The 22,768-nt window shown below is 50.2% G+C and overlaps 1 protein-coding gene across 4 annotated transcripts in view; it reads left to right on the forward strand.

Annotated features, from left to right (window-relative positions):
• Nucleotides 1-22,768, forward strand: part of Arhgef10 (Rho guanine nucleotide exchange factor 10) — a 97,784-nt gene that overhangs the window by 72,325 nt on the left and 2,691 nt on the right. For all 4 annotated transcript variants that reach the window (XM_036209522.1, XM_036209523.1, XM_036209524.1 and 1 more), the window contains 6 exons: nt 723-809; nt 2,182-2,408; nt 3,001-3,158; nt 6,806-6,948; nt 14,874-15,048; nt 21,666-21,788. In XM_036209522.1, the coding sequence (XP_036065415.1) occupies nt 723-809; nt 2,182-2,408; nt 3,001-3,158; nt 6,806-6,948; nt 14,874-15,048; nt 21,666-21,788 (913 nt within the window). The remainder of the gene's footprint in view (nt 1-722; nt 810-2,181; nt 2,409-3,000; nt 3,159-6,805; nt 6,949-14,873; nt 15,049-21,665; nt 21,789-22,768) is intronic.

Here is a 22,768-nt window from a genome sequence, read left to right on the forward strand (position 1 = left end):
CCCTTGTTACTACGACTGGAGAGGAAATGTATTGCCAGTATTGGAGATGCTGTTGCTTGGAGCCCACTGGTGAAGCTCAACCACTGCCTGTGTGGCCTGCTGCTGGCCATATGCCCACTGTGCTCCAGCACCTGTCTCTTCTGTGGTGCTCCAGCTTGATCAACAGCCCCTTTCTGTAGAGGGTTGGGACTCTAAAGCCTTTATCTGATGTGGTGTGCTCCTCCACTAAAGTGCCCCGAGTGTCTTGTGGACACCCACAGGGTCCTCATCTCAGGCCCCAAGGCCCAATGGCATTGACAAGGTACTATGCCTTTCTTTCAGAAATAACTTGATACTGTTATCTCTCTCTTATTCCTGGATTCTGACCCACTTGATGAGGATGGCCTTGTCCATGCCTCAAGTGAGGCACACTTCTAGAAGCCTCAGAACTCCAGCTCTGCAAAACTACACAGCACATGTGTCAGGAAGGCCAGTGGACACCCATCAGGTGTCCTGCTCCTGGCTTAGTTCCTCCTGACCAATTTGGCGTTGCCAGCTGGCTTTTGGCATGGTTGAGGGTTCTAAAGACAACAGCACAAAAGACCAAACCTCCTTGGGAATTCATGCCTGCAGAATACACTTGTGAGACTCACACAGTTGGCTACAGGGTGCAGGGGCTCAGGCCCACGCTTCAGCCAACAATGGGAAACATTTTGAACCCTCGGTGTTGTGTTCCTTTGTAGATCGAATGCGCAGCTTATAACCCCGAGCCTTACCTAAGCAACGAAAGCCAGCCAGCTTCGCCCTCCTCAGCACGTGGCTTCCTGTGGGTAAGGCTCTTTGCTTGTCTTCAGGGCAGGTTGACAGAGAACTCAGGGGAGTTCACCAGAGAGCACCAGGTTAGGTTTCCAAACAGAACCCTTCCTCTGAGGTGCAGACTTAGGAATTAAAATGTTGGCTTTTATTCTTTTGCATCTAAGACCTACAGTTGAGTAAAGACCCAAGACAAAAACTTGAATGCTGTGAGGATAACTTGGGCATGTCCTCCACTCTAGTGTTTCTCCGCATGGACATTCCTCCTCTTCAAAAACACTGCCGGCTTGTCACGCTGCTGTCTTAGTTGAAATGAACTGGTTCTACACGAAGTCTGGGCTGTCAGTAGTCCTCAGTAGCAGTAGCCCAGGAACTTCCCTGGGCCCGGGTCCCTGGCCTCCTGCCTCTCCCCTTTCCCCTCTCAGTACACATCCCTCTAAGTTGACATCTCTGTTGCAACCAGTATGCTCAGAATGGGGGAGCGTGGCTAGCTGGTGTTTCAGCACCTAGGGACCAGCAGAGATGCTAAATTCCTTCTGGGTAGTGATTCCCTACTGAGCAGATTTGTAGCTGCTGATGTATGATATCTCTTTCTGTCTCTCTCTGTCTCTGTCTGTCTCTGTCTTTCTCTCTCTCTCTCTCTCTCTCTCTCTCTCTCTCTCTCTCTCTCTCTCCCAGGGATTTGATGATTTGGCCTCCTTCCAACAGGGTCAGAGGGGGTTGCTTACTTGTAGCATGGGACACATGCAGGAGAGGCAGGGAGGTGTGACAACATGCTCCAGGATGGAGGGAAGAGAGAAGATCCATGGTACTGGGAACCAGTGGGCTGTCTCCCTCTAGACTGTTAACTGTGGAGAGGATTAGAGACCTTCCTGGGACTTGTTGCAGAAATCCCAGATCTGCTTGGTGGCACTCAGTGTGCTCCCTGGGATGACCTGCTTTGGGCTGTGTTCTTTTTGGCTGTCGCCTCTTGAAAGGCTTGTTGTCACTGAGGCTGGGCTCGGTCACACCTTTGTGCCAGCTTACTTAACACTGCCACTAATTTGCTCTTCAGTACTTTACAAAATGAGTGTGTGAATAGGCCCTTACAGTTGTGTAAGGGATGAGTGTCTGGTGTTCGATGTATATACGTTTTCCCTTTGAAAATAAAGTTGTACTCATGTTATTGAAAAATTTAAAAGCCAAACGAAACATGTTGAAAAGAGAAATGGGCTGTTAGGAATCCTTTTACTTCATTTGCTTTTTCTGAGTATGATTCACACATGAAAATTGATACCTTCATAGGTCAGGTTTCTGCATATCCAGAATCATGCCCAGTCAGAAAATTTAACAATTCCAGAAATATGCCTAAGTTTCTCACCCTTCCTCCTTCTCACAACCGTATCTCAGATCGGAAGCTGTAGTGACCAGATGGGTCAGGTCGCCATCGTCTCCTTTCAAAGTTCCAACCCCAAAGTCATTGAGTGCTTCAATGTGGAGTCACGCATCCTGTGCATGGTATACATTCCCGCAGAGGAGTCGAAGCCCCAAGAGTCCGGTGAAGCCATGGAGCCAGAGGCCACAGCCTCGAGAGCGTCCCATGTGCCCACCATCTGCCTGGGCACAGAAGAAGGAAGGTAGAGAATATCCGCTGTTTTAGGGATTGTCCTCAGTTCAAGACACATCAGCTCTCACGTGGAACAGTATGAGCCTAATAGAAGATGCAAGGCTGGGGTTGGAGGGGGTAGGGGGGGGGGGAGGGGGGTGGGGGTTCCAGATTACTGTAGTCTAAATTTACCAGTCAGCCACACCCATGGCAATTAGTATGGCAAGAGATACAGGGGAAAGTTCTGCTTGCCTCCAGGGTGATTTGTTTTTGTTAATTCTTCTTAAAAATATACTATTTCAATTGTGGAATGAAGCAACAGTATTTTATAGTATAATCATGTGGAACATTGACACTGTTTAATGGCAAATAAGCTAACATTCCAAAATCTATAGGAAGAAAAGAAACTATCACCTAGAATTTCTCTTTAAGCTCTAAGAATGAAATCTGAATGGCTACAGGTATTTTTTTTTTTTTTTTAATGTAGCCAAGTGTGTGTTAAGAGCGGGGAGGCAGGCCACGGGGAGGGATGAAGAGGATGCGTGTCATTCTCCGACACTGACTGGTGCCTGGTCTTCTCACGGGGCGCACATGGGCCTGTTACTGTGGTTTTTCTTTTGCAGCATTTCCATCTACAAAAGCAGTCAGGGCTGCAAGAAAGTGAGGCTTCAGCACTTCTACACCCCTGACAAGTCCACAGTCTTGAGCCTGGCCTGCTCCCCACAAGGCCTGTATGCAGGTCTGGTCAATGGGTCAGTAGCCAGCTACACCAAGGCTCCAGGTAATGACCCACACTCAGCCCTGACCCTTGACTAGGAATCCGTCTCACCTCCCATGGTGCTTATCACCCCTGCTTCCAAACCTGTGTGACTTGCTCCTTCCTAAACAGTCATTGATGGGCACACGGGACGTCTTTCTAACATTGGTTGCCAGGGGCTTCTTCCTGCTCCACAGTGCAGACCAGCCTTGAAGGCCCACCCTAGTGCCCTTGGGCACTCTAGACTCTCGCTGCTCTCCTGAGGCTTCCTCCATCACTCAAGCCCACTTTTCCATGGGGACAAAAGTTGATAGCTGTTCAGGGTTGGCTTCTCTGTCTATCATCCTTCCCTGTGGCTCTGCTGTATCTGCCCTTGTGCAGAGTCTCACACACTGAGCCCGATCTTTACCACCTCAGAAGCTCTCAGCCCCTGTGTGTGCCCCTCAGCCTCCAGTCCTACAGCTTGGCAGTATTTTAACCACCCATCCTGATAGACTCATGAAGGTGCAAAGAGGGCTGTCCAGGTCACGTGCTCTTCTCTGGAGACCCTCCTGCCTCCCTGGCTCTCTGGTCCCTCTGTGATTCTCCCGGCAGAGGGTACAGCAGCCTCACACCATTCTTCAGACTTTGGGAACTTGCCATGTTGTGGGCATGGTACCATGGCTGTTCTTAGCTTTTCTCATGAGCTTCAGCTGCTGCTTTGTAGGAATGCTTTTCCAGGGATCGTCCTCGCCACTGCACAGCTAGTGGCCAGGCTTTCTCCCTAGCCCCGCATGCAGGCACATAATACAGACATGCTGAACTGAAGCCTCGAGGCTGACCACATGCCCAGGCCTACCCCACAGCCTTGCACACCTGGCCGCACAGCTCCCTGAAAGCTGGCCTCTGGCCCTGTGCATACGTGTCCAAAGCCTTCTGACTCGACCCTGTCCATTACCTCCAAAATATGGTGTGGTATTTCCTGCCCCGATGCTGCCCTGTATGCCTGCAGTGCTTGCTTTCTGAATAGTTGTTAATGAGCTTTCAACAGGGCTGCTGAGTTCCTTACCACCTTGCGGAGCACTGTCAAGGATGAACACTGTCTAGGGAGCTCTGGACTGTTGTCCACTGCTGCTGGGCCTTGCTGCCCAACTCTGTACCTTGTGTTCTCCAGACCCTCTTTGGAGGAGACCACATTGCATGGGATTAATAAAATATTAACATTATACTATTAAAACTTATGTGGTGACTTACTTATAACACCCTTCCATTTTACTTTGTCTTACTTTATTATCTTTAATGTATTAGAGCCTGAACTGAGCCTTGTGCTTGCTCATAGAGCAAACACTTGGCCACTGAGCCACGTCCCTAGCCCTTTCTTCCATTAAAATGCTGATAGTCCCTTTTCTATTCCGCCTGTTTTTAGAGGTAACAGTTTGTTTGTTCGTTTGTTTATTTTTGCTTACCCTTCTTAGAGAAGGCACATTCACAATGCACAGGGGTCTTTGGACATCTTTTTTTCTCTTGTGCCGAATTTTCTGATTGCCATTATATTGTCTTATGCTTCCCGTTCACGATGCCCTTTCTTTTAGATTTCTAGGTGGTTATCTTTGCTCCTTTTCCCTTGGCTGTCTGGTTTTCTTCCTTCTTGGGTGTTAATCGCTTGAGGGTTTAACCTTCTTTGCTGTGTGTCCCTGCACTTAGCCAGCCCAGCTCTGTGCTGCACTATGCAGTATGCATCACAGCACACGGTGTCTCCAGAGTCCCACCATCTGCAGCGTTCCTGCTGTGTGTTACATGGCCTGCACATGTGGCCAGGCCTGGGTGGTGGAGTGGAGACTATGGCCTTCCCAGACAGAGGGGCAGTTGCTTTGGAGTGGGTCTTGGAAACCTGGGACTTGATGGGAATGTTTCAGGTTGCGAAGACTTGGGGTTATCAGTATTGTTATCTCGTGCATGAAGTCTGGCTGTGGTGCAGGTGACCTGCCAGGAAGAAGTCGTCCCAGGAGTTGGCCCAGATTCACATACTCTCAGCAGTGAGGTTGGACATGGCCCTCCCGGGGAGACAAGGATACAGTATCTAAGGAGAAGAGAGCTTGCTTAGGTGGCCAGAAAACAGAGGCCGATTGTTGGAAGTCAAATCTTAACCCAAAAGTGGGTTATCCCTCCTTTGATCTTGGAGTTCCTGTTTCAAAGGAACCACACCGTCTGTCAGCAGCATCACACTACTCTGGCAGCCTGCAGGCAGAGCTCTGTCTCACTTCAGAGACAGAGCTGTATTCTCATGCCATGCCCTTCAGAGCCTGGGAACCACAGAGGAAACTGTGTCTACAGGCTACAGGGCTGTGAAGGGCTGTAAGTACCACAGGGGTGGCTGTTTCTATGAATGTTAGGGAAGGCGAGGAGGGAAAGGTGAAGGTGTATGCGTGTGGCTGTATACACACCTGCATTTTTGTGTGCATGCATGCATGAATGTGCACGCATGCATGCATGCACACACATGCACCTAACCATGTGTAGAGCCAGTGCACCTGTTACATGAAAGGCAGGCCTGGACACTGGGGTGCAAAGCCATCCTGCAACACTGTTCTGAGCAGAATTCCCATTAAAGGAACACCGTAACAGGGAGCACACCACCGTGGGAGGAGCTTGCCCATTGCCTCTGTCTAACAGGGAGCACACCACCGTGGGCGGAGCTTGCCCATTGCCTCTGTCTAACAGGGAGCACACCACCGTGGGCGGAGCTTGCCCATTGCCTCTGTCTAACAGGGAGCACACCACCGTGGGCGGAGCTTGCCCATTGCCTCTATCTAACAGCCCCGTTCAGCCCCCTTTGCTCATGGGATTTGTGCTCAGAGGCTCAGCGCTTCTGGTCAGGAGAGAGAAGCTGAGACCTTGCTTCCTCGGAGCTAAGAGAACTCACAGGGCAGGGAGGCCACACTGATGATGCCATTACCGTCGGAATCCTGGGGCTGATGAGTGAGGAGTTACTTACAGGACAGTCACATCAGTCACTTTAAAATTTGCATTAAATCTTGTGTTCAGTCTTTACAGTCGCTACACTATTAGTTTATACTTCATTTAAGTCGTGGCAGAACTCATCCCAAATCTCTGGAACGTTTTTTCAACTAAAATACATTTTTGGCTTCCAGGGGTCGGGAAAGGGGGTTGACATTAGAAGAGCAGGGGAGGGCCTTTGGCTTCGCTTTGGTCTCTTCACCTTCAGTAAGGGCAGGTTCTCCTCGTGATGCTGTGCGCATCACAGAAGCAGTCCTCCTGACGACTGAGGCATGTCACACATTACCACTGTATTGCAGCAGGATCTGAGGAACCACGTGATGAGCCCTGCAATGAGCTTTTATGTATACATCTCATTATTAGTCCTTGAAAGAAGCTTCGAGGTTATGACAGTGCTGCCCCCATCTTACAGATCAAGAAACTGATACTTAATTTATTGAAAGCAAGGAATGTACCTAGAGACATGGTCCCATCCTGCCTGCTGTCCTCTGTGTCTTCCACATGCTACGGGCTCTGTGAACCAGGGCTGGTTCCAGGGCCCCTGAACTTCCCATGTTGAATACAACAAGCATTGTAGTCACAGTTGGTACTTGGTTTGTGTTTTTTGCGGTGAGGTGTGGTCCTGTTTCTCTGTCCCCTGAGCTCAAGAGGAACTAAAAATATTTTCTTTTAAGATGGATCCTGGAACTCGGAACCCCAGCAAGTGATCAAATTGGGCGTCCTGCCTGTCAAAAGCCTTCTCCTGGTGGAAGGTGCCCTGTGGGCAGCCTCGGGAGGGCAGGTGTTCATGGCCAGCCTGGAGACGCACACTATAGAGGTGAGTGCTGTCACCGCACACCCTGCTGCCGCATGCTGTGGACAGGGTGTGTCCCAGCAGCCCAGGCATTCTGCAGTGTGAGTGGCAGGAACCGGCGGTGCATGCTGGGGCTGTGTGTGAAAGGAAACGATTATCGGCTTTGCTGAGAAAGATACAATTAACTAGAAAACTCAACTATTTCCTAACCTCTTCTCTGGGGCATAGATGCTATGTGTTTACCAGCTAAGTAGTGGAGACATTGCTTTAGAAATATATTCGCTATATATATATATGTGATAGATAGATAGATAGATAGATAGGTAGGTAGGTAGGTAGGTAGGGATCCATGGAACATCAGCACTTGACTGGAGTTTCATTTCTCATCTGCGGGCCAGGGGATCATTCCTGGGGTGCAGGAAACCAGTCCAGGCTTCCTAAATCAAAAAACCCTGTGTGTGGGAACTTGAACAAAGGAGAAATCATAGACTCACAGGGCGAAAAGCAGGATTAGTGTGTGAGTCGCTGTGCGGTGGAGGACGCCTCTCCCAAGACCCCAGACACCAGAAGTTGCCACAGCAGGGAAAGAAATTGTGACTTAGCATCATCACTTTTCACACGTAATATTTAGTACACAGACACCGATATATCCATTTTCAGATTAGGGGAAATAACTTCCTGTATATATGACCTGTAATTAACATGTTTGGTACCCTCCTAGACATGGAGAGAGAGACAACCAACCCAGTAGGGAGCGTTCAGAGGGCCTGAGAGGCAACAGACAGGAAAGGAAATGCACAGCCGCACACCCGATGCCTCGGTGACAGCATGGCTTACACAGCGAGGTTCTGTTTTGTGTATAAACTTTAGATTCTTGGAAAGATAAAGCAGGAAGTTCAGATTGCAGTAGCTCTCTGCCCCTTTCCCCACCCCCCAGCACGCCCTCCCTGCGCTCCCCTTCCTTGCCCTCGGCACCCATCCATGTGTCATGTTTGTTTGCATCAGCAGACCTGAATTGACATGTCAGTGCTGCTACTTTGGAGATACAGATGTGCAGTGACATGTGTCCATTGCAGCCCTATACATTGCAGCCCTATACGCAGCCATCCCCTCTCTAACAACCCCTGTCCGTCACTGGTTTATTCCTCTTCCCCTCTGTGGGGTAACCTCCCATCTCCTAGACTCCACTTTTCAGTATGTCAAAGGAAAGGTAGTCAGAGGAACCCAAAACAAACCTCCTCCACAGTGGGAGCTGGTCAAGCACAGGCATCCCATGCGGCAGTGAATGCGGTGAGCGCCACAAGTGCAACGAAATGCTGCATCGGCTGCCTGGGGTCACATCTGCTGCCATGTCCCAGTGTGTTCGTTGCAGCTCACAGCTATACGATCTGTATATTCATCATTGTGCCGTTGGCATTTTCTAGCCATATCTTATACTGCTTACTGGACAGACTGCTCATGCCCAGTCACCCATCTGTCTTTTACGGTCTCTTGCCCCGCCCTTCCTGCGTAAGCTCAGGTCACATGGACACTGTTTTTTTTTTTTTTTCTTATGCCATTAAAAATGAATCATATTGCTGGGCAGTGGTGGCCCATAACTTTAATCCCTGTATGTGGGAGGCAGACACAGGCAAAACTCTGAGAGCCTAGCCTGCTTTAGAGTGTGAGTTCTGGGATAGCCAGGGATACACACAGAGAAACACTGTCTCAAAAAAAAAAAAAAAAAAAAAAAAACCACAAAACAAAAAAACCACAGCAACAAACCAATCTTCACGAAATTTTCTTTAAGTGTCACACAGAGGTATTGTGTTTTTTTCTCTGGGGTGTGGCTTATTTAATCTGACATGTTGGAATGGCTGTTCAGAAATCTGCAAATCAAACTGCCCCATCATAGCTTCAGAAAACATGTTTGGGTCATCTCTGGTGGAGTTTGCCAACTCACCATAGAAGGGCTTCAGGCCATTTGCTAAGAGTTCACATGTCACGTTTTCAGACACTGTTCAGACATCTATTTCAGGACATTGGTTGGTGGCTTGTTCTGTCACCTCAGGGAGAGAATGGAACTTAGCTCCAGGTACAGAGAACTCAGGGTGGTTGTGGTGTTGGGAGTGGAATCCAGGACCCCATGCATGTTCCACACTTCACTCCCTAGTCACGTTCCCGTCTCCAGAGCTCTAATAGAGTGTGCCCTGACTGTGACCTTGAGCTCATCCATGAGGATGCTGTCTCAGGCCTGCAGACTCCCAAGGGCACTTTAAGGGTTGGGAGGTGAGGCTCGATTAGGATGAGGAGGTTTCTGCCCAGGGCAGAGATGGAGCCAGCAGTTTGCTGGGCAGACCCAGGCTGTCCCTGAACTGAGGATCCTGCTACCTCAGCCCGAGGGCTGGGGCGACAGGAGTGTGCCACTGCACCAGCGTCTGTTTTCCTGATTCTTTTATGAGGTGGCTCCACTGTATTCCACAGGGGAGGCAGGAGGAGACATGGACGATAGTTTCATGGTCACTTTGGTCACTTTTATATCCACCTGTCAGTCACTGTTGTGGTCAGAGCTTTCCCTTCAAGCACAGAGCCCTCCCTACCAAGTCACAGGTGCCGTGGCAACTTCCTAGAATTTTGTTGCAGCCCTTGTAGGTACCAGTGACGTCATCTGGTAAATAATGTTCCTAGAAAGTTCCAAACCCAATGTAGACGTGCTCCACATGGCAGTCTTGATGACTAGCAATGTCACCTTGCGGATTCCGTAGCTGAAGTAGCACAGGCCCACCCACAGCCCAGCGGCATGTCACAGGACGCTCTCCTGGGCCCCTCGCTCAGGGCTGCTTGGTTGGTGAAGGGAAGTACCTGCATCCAGCGCAGCCCATCGGAGCCGAAGTCACCATTTTTCTTCAGGATGAAATCTTGCTAAAAGGAACGTACACGAGCCAGAGTAATGTGTTGTTGGCCGTCCGTTGTCTTTATACTGAGACATATGACACTGTCCTAAGATTTTTTTCCCCAAATGGCGACATCTTCTTCTTTCTCCTCTTCCTCTTCCTCCTCCTCCTCCTCCTCCTCCTCCTCCTCCTCCTCCTCCTCCTCCTCCTCCTCCTCCTTCTTCTCCATTGTTGGTTAACTAAAAGCAGAAATGCAAGGGGTGCTGGCAGCCCTCCCTAGAGGGCTTCTGAGATAAGGCAGTGTTTCCCCTCTGCTTTATTGTGCTTCTATGCTCCAGAGAGGCTCAGTGCTGGAGATTTCCAAGGCTCAAAGAGTAGAGCATCCCGAGCCAAGTGCTGGTCCCCTCTGTGCAGTTTTTAGCCTAAAAATAACTAGACACATTTATAGAGAGAAGCAAAACCTGCTTTTCTGGGAAAAGGAGATTCATGCTGTTCCTGTTTTGTGGGCAGCCACAGCTGAGATGTGGGTGCAGCCCAGGACCTCAACCTGTGTTCACCCAGCTGGAGTGGGGGTGCTCCTGCTTGAGGGGGCTGCCTTCCTGCACAGGGTGGAGAGCACCAGGAAAGTAACAGCACCAGGAAAGTAAGAGCACCAGGAGCTGAGGCATCTTCACAGCCCCTGCAGGGCTGAGTGGGAATGCTCATAGGCCAGGATGTCCTGTGTTTGGGGTCTAGAACCTGGCAGGCCTGGGCAGAACACCTCCCAGATGACACTTGGGTTCCTGCAAAGCATGAGGAGAGTTCCTAGTGCTGATTGTCACCTATTGGAGGAGCTGCATTCTCCACATTTTATTTCTGCGTCTCTATAGACGTGTGTGTGTGCGCGCGCATGCGTGTTTCAAACTCAAGCCTCAACACCTAATACAAGCCTAAAGCAATCTGACATTTAGGAAACTCTAGGGTTTTGGTAGATGCTAACTTCACAGCGTTTTCTCTTAGAGCCATGGGGCACGGTTATCGCTTCCCTCCTGGAGCTGCTTAACTCTGAAGACTGCTTTCCTTGCTCTTGAGTTTCTACCATATATAGTGCTTTTGACTAACTTCAGATAGATGGAAGGAAAGAAGGATAATGGGACAGACAGAATGAACAGCCAGGACAGAGTACAGCAACATCACAGTGGTCTCCAACCATGCTCTTCCTTATGATAATTAGCACAGCAGTGCAGACCAGGGCTCCACACATGCATCTTGGCATCCCTCTGAGACATGCCCAGAAACAGTTTTGGAGGAACAGATCTGTCCTAGGGTTTCTGTTGCTGTAACAAAACACCATGATCTTTGAGCAACCTGGGGAGGAAAGGGTTTATTTGGCTCACACTTCCACATTGCTGTTCATCATTGAAGGAAGTCAGGACAGGAACTCAAAAAGGCAGGAACCTGGAGGCAGGAATTGATGCAGAGGCCATGGAGGAGTGTTTCTTACTGACTTACTCCTCGTGGCTAGCCCAGACTGCTTTTGTATAGAATCCAGGACCACCAGCCCAAGGATGGCCCCACAATGGGCTGGGCCCTCCCACATCAATCTTAAGAAAATGCCTCACAGCTGGATCTTACATTTCTTAAGGCATTTTCTTAATTGAGGCCCCCTCCTCTCAGATGACTCTAGCTTGTGTCAAGTTGACACAGGACTAGCCAGCACAGATCCTAGGCTTGTGTTCCTGTTTTCAAACAGAAAAATCATGCCCAGCATCACAGAACTGAACCATTGTCATGTGGTCCTTCATCCAGCATCTAAATACTGTTCTATACCTCCCAAGTACTAGGTGCAATACAACAGACCCTGGCTATGTGTCCAGCTGTGGGACAGTGTCAGATGCTGTGGAGTTCTGGTGGCTCCTCTCTGCCCAGTCCTCAGCAGGCATGATAAGCCCATGCTCAGGTCAGGAGTGGCCTTGTAATGTTCAAGTCCTGTGTCTGCCCTGAGTCTGTGTCAGGCCATATGGCCTCACTCCAGGGCCTCATCACGACTCCCATCAAGATAAGCAGAGTTTAAGACGTGGGAAAGAAAACCCCAAGAGATTGTCAGAGTGAGACATGACTCCTGGAGGAACTGTGGTTCTCAGACTGGGTGAAGAGTGGGTCAATAGGGCGAGGGGTGAGGGGATATAGTGAGTTGACAGCACCAGGAAAACCCTACATTAATAGGGGCCTAGATTTTTCACCTCGGTATATAGATTCCAGGGGTGCTGAAGAGGTCTGGACTGCCCCCCAGCTTCCTGGTCTATGGGTGGAGATGGGAATTGCCAGGTCTGCTGGAGCTAGCACCTTTGACCTCATGCCCTAAAGCAGACTTGTGCATTTCCCCATTGACTATCGCACTTGCCATGTGACATCGAGCACCGAGGGACATCAGATACAGAACAGATGTTATGAAATGTGTTTTTTCTTCTGAGACAGTACTTCCAGCCCTTCAAGTCCTGCAGACTGCAAGTCACATTGAGGAAGTTGCTGGGAATTGGTGACCCCGGAGCTGAGGCCACGCAGGCTTCCAGGGAAAGTTGGGTAGACGTTGTAACAAGACGTGGACAGGAAGGAGGAGCCTTGTTATTTAGTCCCCCAGTGCTGTGTCTTCACATGCCATGGTTTCTTGTTCTGCTTTTCCAAGCCTCTTTGGAGGTCCTGTCACTCAGCTACCACAGGTTTCTAGGGGCAGTTACCACTCAGCCTTGAACTCACATGAGGGGCAGTAGTGGTCAAGACTTGTGCCCCAAATGCGTGGATTCATCTTCCCCTGCAGACAGTTCTGCACCCAACGTGAGCACTGGGCAAACAACAGGAAGGGAGAACTCCTTCAGCACTTACAAAAACAAGGTCCTGCAAGGCAAAGTGTCCTGCCTCGTCCTCCACCTGAGGCTTGGCAGTCTGGCTCCTATGAGGAAGTTGATGCCAGTTTCCAGAGACCAGGGCAGCTAAGCAGCTGTAACCTTAGCTGTCCCATGAGAACAGTACACAGAGAAGTCTGACCCTCCCCTGATCCTATGTCCCTTGTTTGTCCTTACTCAAAGCCACTCCTTTCTCTAGTCCCTGGCACTGGGTCATGCCCAGGGTACCCCCAGCTGGCTGTCTCAAGAACAGAGCAGTTGCAGGATCCCAGGCTGGTGACATTGATTCCTCATATCTGGATCACAAGCTCCACGTAAACGGTCCCTGTTTCTTTGTGGTCTGAGCTAAATCACAGCAGTCTACAGTATGTGTTACGGCCAGAGTTACATGGGAAGTAGACTTATCTGTTGGTTCTTCCTCCAGTGACGTCTGACTATACAGGGTGTGTGTGTGCGCGCACATGTGTGTGCGTGCGCGTGCGCGTGCGCGTGCGCGTGCGTGTGTGTGTGTGTGTGTGTGTGTGTGTGTGTGTGTATGCGCGCACGTGTGTGCATGGTGTGCATGCGTGTGTGCATGCGTGCATCTCTGAATCTTAAAGACCATGCCAGTACCGAGACTTTAGGGGACAGACCTGGGCATCAGTTTTCTTCAGCATTCCAGGAAGTATCCCAGTATGCAGCCTGAGCTCCAGGGTAAAGCAGACAGCCCCTGTGGGGGTGGCAGCACCAGCTACATGCTCTGTTCTCTGTGTGAAGGCATTGAGGAGGACCTGTCCCTAAGGCCACCCAGTAAACATCAGACACACTGGGCTCAGCATGAGCCCACAGAGAAGTCTAGGGTCCAGGCAGTGCTAATGTGTCAGGGCATGGAGAGAAAGATGGGTGTTGGAATAGCAACTGTGTAAATGAGATCATGAGGTATACACAGTTTCCCACCTCCTCCTTTCCTGCCCACACAGAGTTGGCTGTTATTGCCAGAGATGCTGGGGGTGGATTGGGTGGGTTTGGGTTTGGAAGGAGGATGTGAATTGGCTAAGAAATGGCCTCCGGTACAGAATCCCTAAGGAATCTGGAACAACACTAGCAGAGTGAAACAAAACAACACAACATTCAGCAAGGTCAGAGGGTGCAAGATCAATATCCAAAAATCAACCTAGTTTGTGTGTGCCAGCAGCAAACGGCCTGAAAACCAGGCCAATCAGACAAGGTCAGGAGACATTCCTATATACCTCCTAACCTGGGCTCTGCCAGCTACGTACAAGCTGAGCCACTCCTGCCCTGGAATCTTCCATTGAAATGAGATCCAGTTAATACAGGGTGTAGCTCAGACCAGCCCTGCTGGGAGCATCTGTGAGGGTGTGGGGTACTGTGACCTTGGCAAGCCTGCTGTCTCTGTGACAGGGGTCATGTGCTTCCCCTCTTATTCTCTTAGGACACAGATCTATGTCTGCTCCCCTACAGGGGGTGTTTTAAGTTGTTCAAATTAAGAGCACCATGCAAAATTGATATTTAGTGTGCATTTCCTGACTTTCCCGGGTCTTGCTACACTGTACCCCGACTTGGCTTTGGCTGCCACTCCCCATCTGGTCTCAAGATGACCACATAGCTGTTTGTTGCCAGTCAGGCCTTGTGCAGTATGGTGCTGTTAGGGTATCAGTGGGGGAAACGAGATCCCACAGGACTGCCTGCTTCAGGCAGGCCTCGGGAGAGGTGGCCCTATGACCGTGTGATGTCTTGGCCTGGACTGTAGGAGAAGGACTAGCTTCCTCCTCAGTCCCCATGGCTGTGCTTCCCACCACCCACTTTCCAGGCTGCTCAGTGGGCTCTGCCTCCTTGGAGCCCAGGATCAGCAGCCATCCCCTTCTCAGCTCCTTTCATGGGTTGGGGTTGTTTTCTCAGCTTGTAGAGGTGCCGTGGTAAGGGGAAAAGTAGCACTGTGTTCCCTTCAGTAGCACTTTTACCTGCTCAGGGAAACTCCACAAGAGCACTGTACCCTCAGATGCTATTCTGTGGCTGTGAATAGGAGATCGATGCTGCTACAGTCACGGGTTTGAGCTCCCACTGGGCCCCATGATACTCAGGAGTGACTCAGCCTAGCCCCCATTGTGTGGCAGATTTGCCCACAGCACTGTTGTAGGCTCTGGCTGAACCCCTCATACCCTGTGTAACCCCGTTTCCTCTCCCCTCCCCCCAGAACCAGCTGGAGGCCCACCAAGAGGAAGGGATGATCATCTCCCACATGGCCGTGGCTGGCGTTGGCATTTGGATTGCCTTCACCTCCGGGTCCACCCTTCGCCTCTTCCACACCGAGACCCTGAAGCACCTGCAGGATGTCAACATCGACGCCCCGGTGCATAGCATGTTGCCAGGTACTCTCCCTTGCGTGGCCTGCAGCCAGGAGCCTCAGAAGGAGGGGTAGAAGGCAGCAGAGGTTCAAGGAGCAGCAGAGACCGCAGCTGCTAGTACACGTATAGACAGTGTGGTCCACGGACCCTGTTCACACATGCCCCACATCTGTAGATGCATAGCCACTGTGTGTGGTGCCTGGCGTGAGTTAGTGTGTGGACAGTGTACATAAACGTGTAGCTTGTATGCACAGTTATGCAGCCTGTCTGTGACTATGATGAAGGCTGCTCTAATGGCCATAATGGACCAGATGGGGATGCCAGAGGCAAGACAAGGTAAATTCATGGTCCTGGATGTACCTGTTGCCAGCAGGAAATCACCAAAGACTTTGAACAGGGAGGGGAAGAGACTGTGCCAGTGTGGATTTGGGGAGAATCATCCTGCAGGGAGAGGCTGGAGTGGGTCTTGCCTGCCCTTTGTCCACGGGGTCTAACAGACTGCAGGGAGAATATGAGGGAAAGGTGGAAATGGAGAGCACAGGAATGGGCTGAAGTTAGAAAGTAAGCAGTGGGTGGTGAGGTGAGTTGGTCTCCCGTTAGCAGATGTGCTGTGTTAGACAGTGTTCATGTGTGGACCACAGGTAAGCCAGTCTCTGTAGGCCAATGTCCCTATTGGACATGCTTCACATCATGTGCATTAGTAGTCAGGAGATGTTCTCTGAGGGTCTGTGTGGTGCTTTGTTCAGCCAGCAGTGAGTTATATGACTGATATTATTTGTAAATCACACTCAGACCAGATGCTGTGTGTGTGTGTGTGTGTGTGTGTGTGTGTGTGTGTGTGTGTGTGTGTCTGTGTCTGTGTCTATGTCTATGTCTGTGTCTGTGTGTGTGTTGTGGATGGGGGAGTGTAAGTGAGTTTGTCTATTTGGTGAATTGTGGTGGGTGAGGTGTCTGTGGAGGAAAGGGAGGCTCTGGGGGAGGGCTGCTGGCCCCTGTCCTGGCCACAGGCTGAGGCCTCTGATGGCATCACCTGTTTCCCCGGTCTGGAAGGTAGAGGTTCAAGGTGTGAGGTCTTGGTAGGCTCTACTTCCTTGTTTATGTATAGCACCTCCACACCATGTTCACACAAGGCAGAGAGAACATCAGCTTGTTCAGGTACAGCACTTCACACCATGTTCACACAAGGCAGAGAGAGCATCGGCTCTGGTCCCTACTGTAAGGTTGCTGATTCCATCATGAGGCCCAACCCTCTCACACTGCCCTGTCTTCCAACCTAATCCTGTCTCCTCCCTCGGGTACCACCTGCTAATCTTATCACCTACAACATGAGAATATGAGAATACTGACTCATACAGTCCATCACAGTTCACGTTTTTTGATGCCTTGGAAAAGCCAAAAGTTTAGAGGTCACAAAGCAGAAAGGGTATGCACCTATCTTGTGACATGAGGAATAATGAGGAGGTAGAGGCAAGAAAAGATGGCAGTTGAGAAGATTCTGAGACCTCCAGGACACAGGCATCTAGGGATACTGACAGATGTTTTTCTCTATGGGATTGGCTGCCAACCTTTTTTTTTTTTTTTAAGATATTAATAGGCTGTTTTATTTAGTTAGGAAAATAAAGGTTTTTGTAATGAACATTATTTTTAGAAAATAAAAATGATTTAGTATCAGGATGGCGTTCGAAGCATGTTGCTGGGGACCTGACTGTTTTAAGTATTGTCCACCTGGACAGGTGTTTGCTATTGGAATCTGTTGTCCCTTAGACAGAAACCAGGTCTGATGTGGCAGCTGCTAGCACATGCTTGCATCTGGCCAGAGAGTGCCCTGTACCCTCTATTGACATGGAAAGCTACAGGAGTTAGATTGTTCTGTGATAAAGGCTTCTGGGCCCCAGATCCTGACCCGGTACCCTGTAGCCTCCAGGGAAGCAGCTGTGGTTGCCATGGTTTCTGGAATCCTGAGAACCAACCATAGGAATGCTGTCTGGCCACAGCCCCTGCCACAGCCCCCCCCCCCCCCCCCCCCCCGTTCTGCCTTGTGTTCATTACCCTGCAGTTTCTGTCAGAGACTGGGGAGAGGAAGGGCTAACCAGTGAGTGCAGTTTGTGTGTTGAGATTTTGTGAAAATAATCCTTGTCCATGATACAGTGAAACCAAACAGCAAGGAACACCGAGTGAACAGTGGGGTGGCTCCGGGACTCTCCCTCGCTGACCCTCCAGTATCTGGTGTTTCCCATGCCCTCCTGATTTTAAAAGTGAACTGTGTGCTGCTCTCCCCTGGCCTCTCAATGTCTTCCTGCTGTAGAGAAAGTGGGATGTGCTTGGCTTCGGCAGATCCACTGGCAGCACTTGCTACACACTCAGGCAAGCAGGGCGCATGGGAACGTGCACAATCGCCCACTTCCTCTCTTCTGCCTTACTGACCAGTGCGGGTCCCTGCCTCCCGGGCAGGCAGCCAGTTCAGGACCACTCAGCTTGGGTGTGCAGTGTTCTGCAGCTGAGCCAACAGCACGGGGCTGTTGCATTTCTTTCCGGGCCCTATAGCTGGTGCTGCCCCTCTTCAGCCTTCTGCACTGTTTCCAGTTGGCCAAACACTGGCTTGTCCCACCCTTCTCTGCAAATCCCGACCCCTCAGCACTACCAGATTCATGGGATTGTGGGGTATGGGCCATTCTCCAGAGGACTGCTCACCTCACCACCTCACCTCCCTCAGGCTAGAGGGTTTATCAGAGTCTCTCTACAGTGTTACAGTTGGAATCTAACAAAGCCTCCTGACAGCTCACGAGTTAGAGACTTTTTAAAGGATGGTTCATGAGGGCTTTGGCCCAATCCAGTGATGATTCATACTTTGATGGTGTTGAGAGGTATTGGAAATGAGAATGGGGTCTGGTGAGAGGTGGTGTGTTGCTCGGGGGATGCCTTGGACAGATATCCCCTCTGTACACACAGCCTGCCCGGCTATCATGAGGTGAGCAGCTTTCCTCGCCACACCCGCCTGTCACTCTGGCCTGCCACAGGTGTAAAAACAGTGGAGCTGTGGACTGAAGCTGTGACCCACAGTCAGTCCTGCTTTTAAGTTGTTGGTGTCACAGCTGTGGAAGTTGGATGGATGAAAACCACCTGGGACACAGCCTGTGGGACCCTCTGTCATAGAGCTTGATCTACATCTGTGCAGGTCATCAGTCTCATCAGTCTGCTTCTTATTCATGTGTGGATGGAATGGACAGGGCTGTCCGACCACAGTGGACCGGACAGCCTACGGTTGGACGGCACTCTTCAGCATCCTGTGCTGTATGTTAAGTAGCTTCCATTCTACCTTGGGGGGCGGGGGCTTGTCAGGCTTGCCTGCACCCCCCCCCCCCAACCCCACCCCCTGCCAGTATGTTCTTCCACTGGTGATGTGGTGCTGTCCTACAGCCTGGTCACTGAGGAAGCGTAACTCAGAGCAGAGCTCTGCTGCAGGAAGCACCGGGTTCTGTCTGTTGTGTCCAACAGTAGTTCCTGGCATCCCAGAATGGTGCCGTGGGGGCTGCTCTGCTCACCAGCACACGCTGTGGTTGAGAGAATCCAGCCAGTGTTTCATAGCAGTACGCACCACTGTCTTGTGCTGCAAACTGGGTGACCTGCTGTTTGTACTACAGTAAGTGCACATGTAGGTGTGTGTGTGAGAAGCAGCATGGGCAAGAGTCCTTTCATGCCATTGTTGAGAGTTACAAAGTCCAAGTAGATCCTGAGGCTAGAGACGCGCTGGGTCCAAAAAGAACAAAATGTGGAAGAGAACAGATCCTGGAATCATCAGAACTTGATCAGACCTAAGGCCACCCCGTGGAACATATGAACCCATTCCTAGCAGGTCAGCCTCCCCTTGTATGTGGAATTCAGTTCTGAGGCCATTTAACATAGGCTCCTAATGTAAACCACACTGAGCACAGGGCCGCCCAGCAGTAGATCTTGGGTCGTGCCTGGGGCTCCTCTGTTAGAGCAAGCTTTGGACTCTGAGAACAGAGGCACAGGAGGTGTGGCTGCAGCATGGGAAGGCCCCTAAGCAGCCTCAGTGTCACCACACAGATGTTTCCTGTCTTGTCCTCAATACTCAAAGCAGGCAGAGCGAGGTGGGGCACCTTTACCCGCTGTGTCCCTGCTGAGCGGATACAGCTTCCAGAAGTGATGGAGCCAAATAAAAGGGCTACATTTTTTATTTAAAAAGTTAGTGTGAGTCTTACGAGTTCCTTGGGCCTAGTCATAAGGGAGCTGGCTAGTTAAACTGCACTTCTGGATGTGTGTGACTCAGGTACTCAATGCAGGTGCAGGTGAGGTGAGCATTTGAAGAAAGCAAACAACCTGTTCCTGGAACAAGTTTCTACTTAGTTACTGAATAAAAAAACAGGAAATAGTAGCATCTGGGACTCACCTGCTTTTTCTTTGTCACTGACTTTTATTATTATTATTATTATTATTATTATTATTATTATTACTACTACTAATTACTATTAAGGAAGGACATTTCTTTTCGCAGTGTCCATCTGATCATCTTGACGTCAGGTCAGCATTTTGGGCTCAGGGGACACCTGTGTGATACCCTGCTGCTGCACACCCAAGCCCCTGTATCTCAGCATCCCTGCAGGGCTTCTGGCCTCTCCAGGAAGCTGTTATCTGAATCTAACATGCTGTTCTTGGAGAAACACACTTCTGACAGAAGGGATTTCTTTGAAAAGGCAATGGAACATTTCCCAGATTCTTACTATATATTCTTAAGATAATGTAGGTGTAAAAGTGAAATTTCTCTGAAAAAAATACCCACTGTTTACACGTAGGAGACTTAATCAGAGAGTGAAGGATACAAGATGTATTTCTGGGTGAATGAAAATATCTGGTGACTCTTTCATCCTTCATGCTTTGACGGTAAACTATTTTTTGGAGCCATTGAATGAAATGGCATTACACACGATTTGCCCTCTTTGCCTGTTAACTGTCTTTGAAGTGACATTATTTACAGTAAAAGTATTTCACAGGCTTCTTTAAAAGCCCTGCTCAGATTAGCACTCTAAAAATTATGAATTCAGAAATTCCCCTTTGTAGAAAAAATAAAGGGAAGTCAGTTTCCCAGTGCGAACCAGTTTGGGCTGTCAGATGGGAATGCTCACGGCCATCCCGTCTGTGGAGCTTCGCCTGCCCACAGCAGCTGACTGGCCGCCCGCCGCTGTGGTACATGCCTGCTCCTCAGGCAGCTGCCCTGAGCAGAGCTGAGAGGTCCTGGGGTGGGAGGAGGGAGGGGTTCTTGGAGCTGTGGGATTAATTCCTTCCCATACCTCTGTGTTTGAAAAAGGAAGTTCCTCGGACTCACGGGAACTTTCCATTCTCCCATCTGTTTTCCTGTCTTACCGTGGGGGGACCCATGGGAGGTCAGATGGAGGAAGTGGCCCCTGTGTGTTGGGGATGACCCACCAGCCTGCCCTGGCATGGTTAACACACCAGTCAGCAATAACGGCCCTGCGTGACAGTGGGTGTCAACATGGGAACTCCTCAGCGTTCCTCAGCAGCCTTTGAAAGCACCTGCTTAAGGATGTGGCCACACAGGGTGAACTGCAATGCATCTCTGAGGTCCACTTCATTCCATATGGACAGATTTGGAACCTCAGGGATTAAATACTGTTAGGGCATTTTTAAAAAGACATTACACAGATCGATGCTAAGAGGTTAAAAATGCCTTTAATTTTTGAAATACCTGTTTTGAAGTCTTAAGCATTTCATAAAAATGACCTCTGAGGACACACAAGTCCACTTTGGCCCTAGTATCTGCTTGCCAGAAGCAGATATAACAAAAATAACCTTTGTTCTACAGAAAACAAGAGTCAAAGGGTGCCACATCAGTAAACTCGGTGCCTCTGTGCTGGTCAGCTTTGGGACTCCTTTCTACCCGTTGTCCACTTTCCCTGGAAGCAGAGTCCCTGGCAGTCCCCTGCCTCTCTGGAGCCTGCAAGAAGATCCCTTCGGCAATGTCGCTCACTCCTCTGCAGCCCTCCTCCTGGCCTGTCAGTTCCCTGGCTACAGGGCAGGCTCAGCAGACCAGCCCAAGTACTCCGGAGGTTTCTCTGACCCCATAGGGCTGTCATTGCCCATTCCTTACCGTCACTAGCACCATGCCTGTGGGGTACACTTGCGCAGAAAGTCCGGAAGCCTCAAAGGCAGTGCCCCTTATCAACTGTCTGTCTGTGTGTATGTGTGTGTGTGTGTGTGTGTGTGTGTGTGTGTGTGTGTGTGTGAGAGAGAGAGAGAGAGAGAGAGAGAGAGAGAGAGAGAGAGAGAGAGAGAGAGAGAGCGAGAGCACAGACACTATGTAACTATATAAATGCAGATGATTTAAGTAGCTCTGGTGTTGGTGCACCTCTGTCGAGGCTGGTCTGAGGACAGACTGGAGACCTGCCATGTGCTTGCTGCCGTTCAGTTGAGGTGCATTGATGGGACAACCCCAGGACCTTGTCTTTCTCTCCTGAAGAGGAAGGCTTAGGGCACAGGTGTGAGTACCCTTTCTTACAGCTTTGTGCTGTCTTGGGAGACCGGCCTTGATGTCTGGACATTTCCAGGCTACACCCCCGCCCCCTGCTCCCACCCAGCACTGCTCTCTTCTCTTTCTTATCCAGGGCACCAGCGTCTGTCTGTGACCAGCCTGCTCGTCTGTCACGGCTTGCTCATGGTTGGTACCAGCCTGGGTGTTGTCGTGGCCCTGCCCGTCCCTCGTCTTCAAGGTATCCCCAAAGTGACAGGTAAGTGGGCACAGCCACATGCCTGCCTCTCTTGAAAGTGGCCCGGCACGTTGCTGTCCTGTGGTCCTTAGTGCGCTGTAGATACTCAGCAGATACCAATTTGCTCTGTTGTCACGTTCTCTTCATACTTGGCTCTTCTCACTCTCGTGTTAGTAGTTCCAGGAGAACCGACCCTGAAAACTCATTTCACGGTGCCTCTATTACCCGTTAGTTCCCATCAGAACACAGGGTTTTGCGCAGTAGAAATGGACCCCTTCTTCCTGGGCATAGAGGAAGCTAGCTGCTTCTGGCTGCTGTTCATACTGGGCAGCAGGTCTGGGAAGCAGCTCAACATCATAGTCTTGGGGTTTCCACCTTAGGATGCTACTCGGGCAAGCCCCAGCCAGGAGCAAAGCATGATGGGAAGATTTCAGTAGCACGGAAAAGCGGCCACCTGAATGTTGAAATGAGAGGTAGGGAGATGTTTAGGGAGAGTTGCCTGGTCCTTCACTGAAGAGAATGTGGCAGAGAGCTCCTGCAGATCCCCAGAGTGTGACCCTGGAGGTAAAGCAAGGATCCTGTATGGGTGCTGGTTAGACTGTCTGTCGGGAACTGTCAAGTCTTCAGCAGAGGACTTGAAGGATGTTAGCGCAAGTTAACGAGGGTGGGTCCATGTGGACATGTAGTGAGGACAGGCTGCTAAGTTGTGGTGTTTCCTAGCTAGTAGGGCTAAGGAATCCCAGTTCATTCACTCCTTCCCTCCCTCCCTGCCTTCCCTTCACACCTCCCCTTTCCATTCCTTTTCAGTGCTAAGGAGTCAATCCAGGGCCTCACACATGATTGGCATTCACACTTACCACACAGCTATTACCCCAGCTCCATTCACTCATTTTTAAATTCCTGTTTTTGTTAGGAGCTATAATACAAGCACATACCTCAAGTTGTGATTACCAAGTGTTTTCTGTTTAAATAGCATGGTGGCTGTCTGGTGGAGGAAATGG

The sequence above is a fragment of the Onychomys torridus genome, chromosome 17 (genome assembly GCF_903995425.1).
Source record: "Onychomys torridus chromosome 17, mOncTor1.1, whole genome shotgun sequence".
In the NCBI taxonomy this organism is placed as follows: domain Eukaryota; kingdom Metazoa; phylum Chordata; class Mammalia; order Rodentia; family Cricetidae; genus Onychomys; species Onychomys torridus.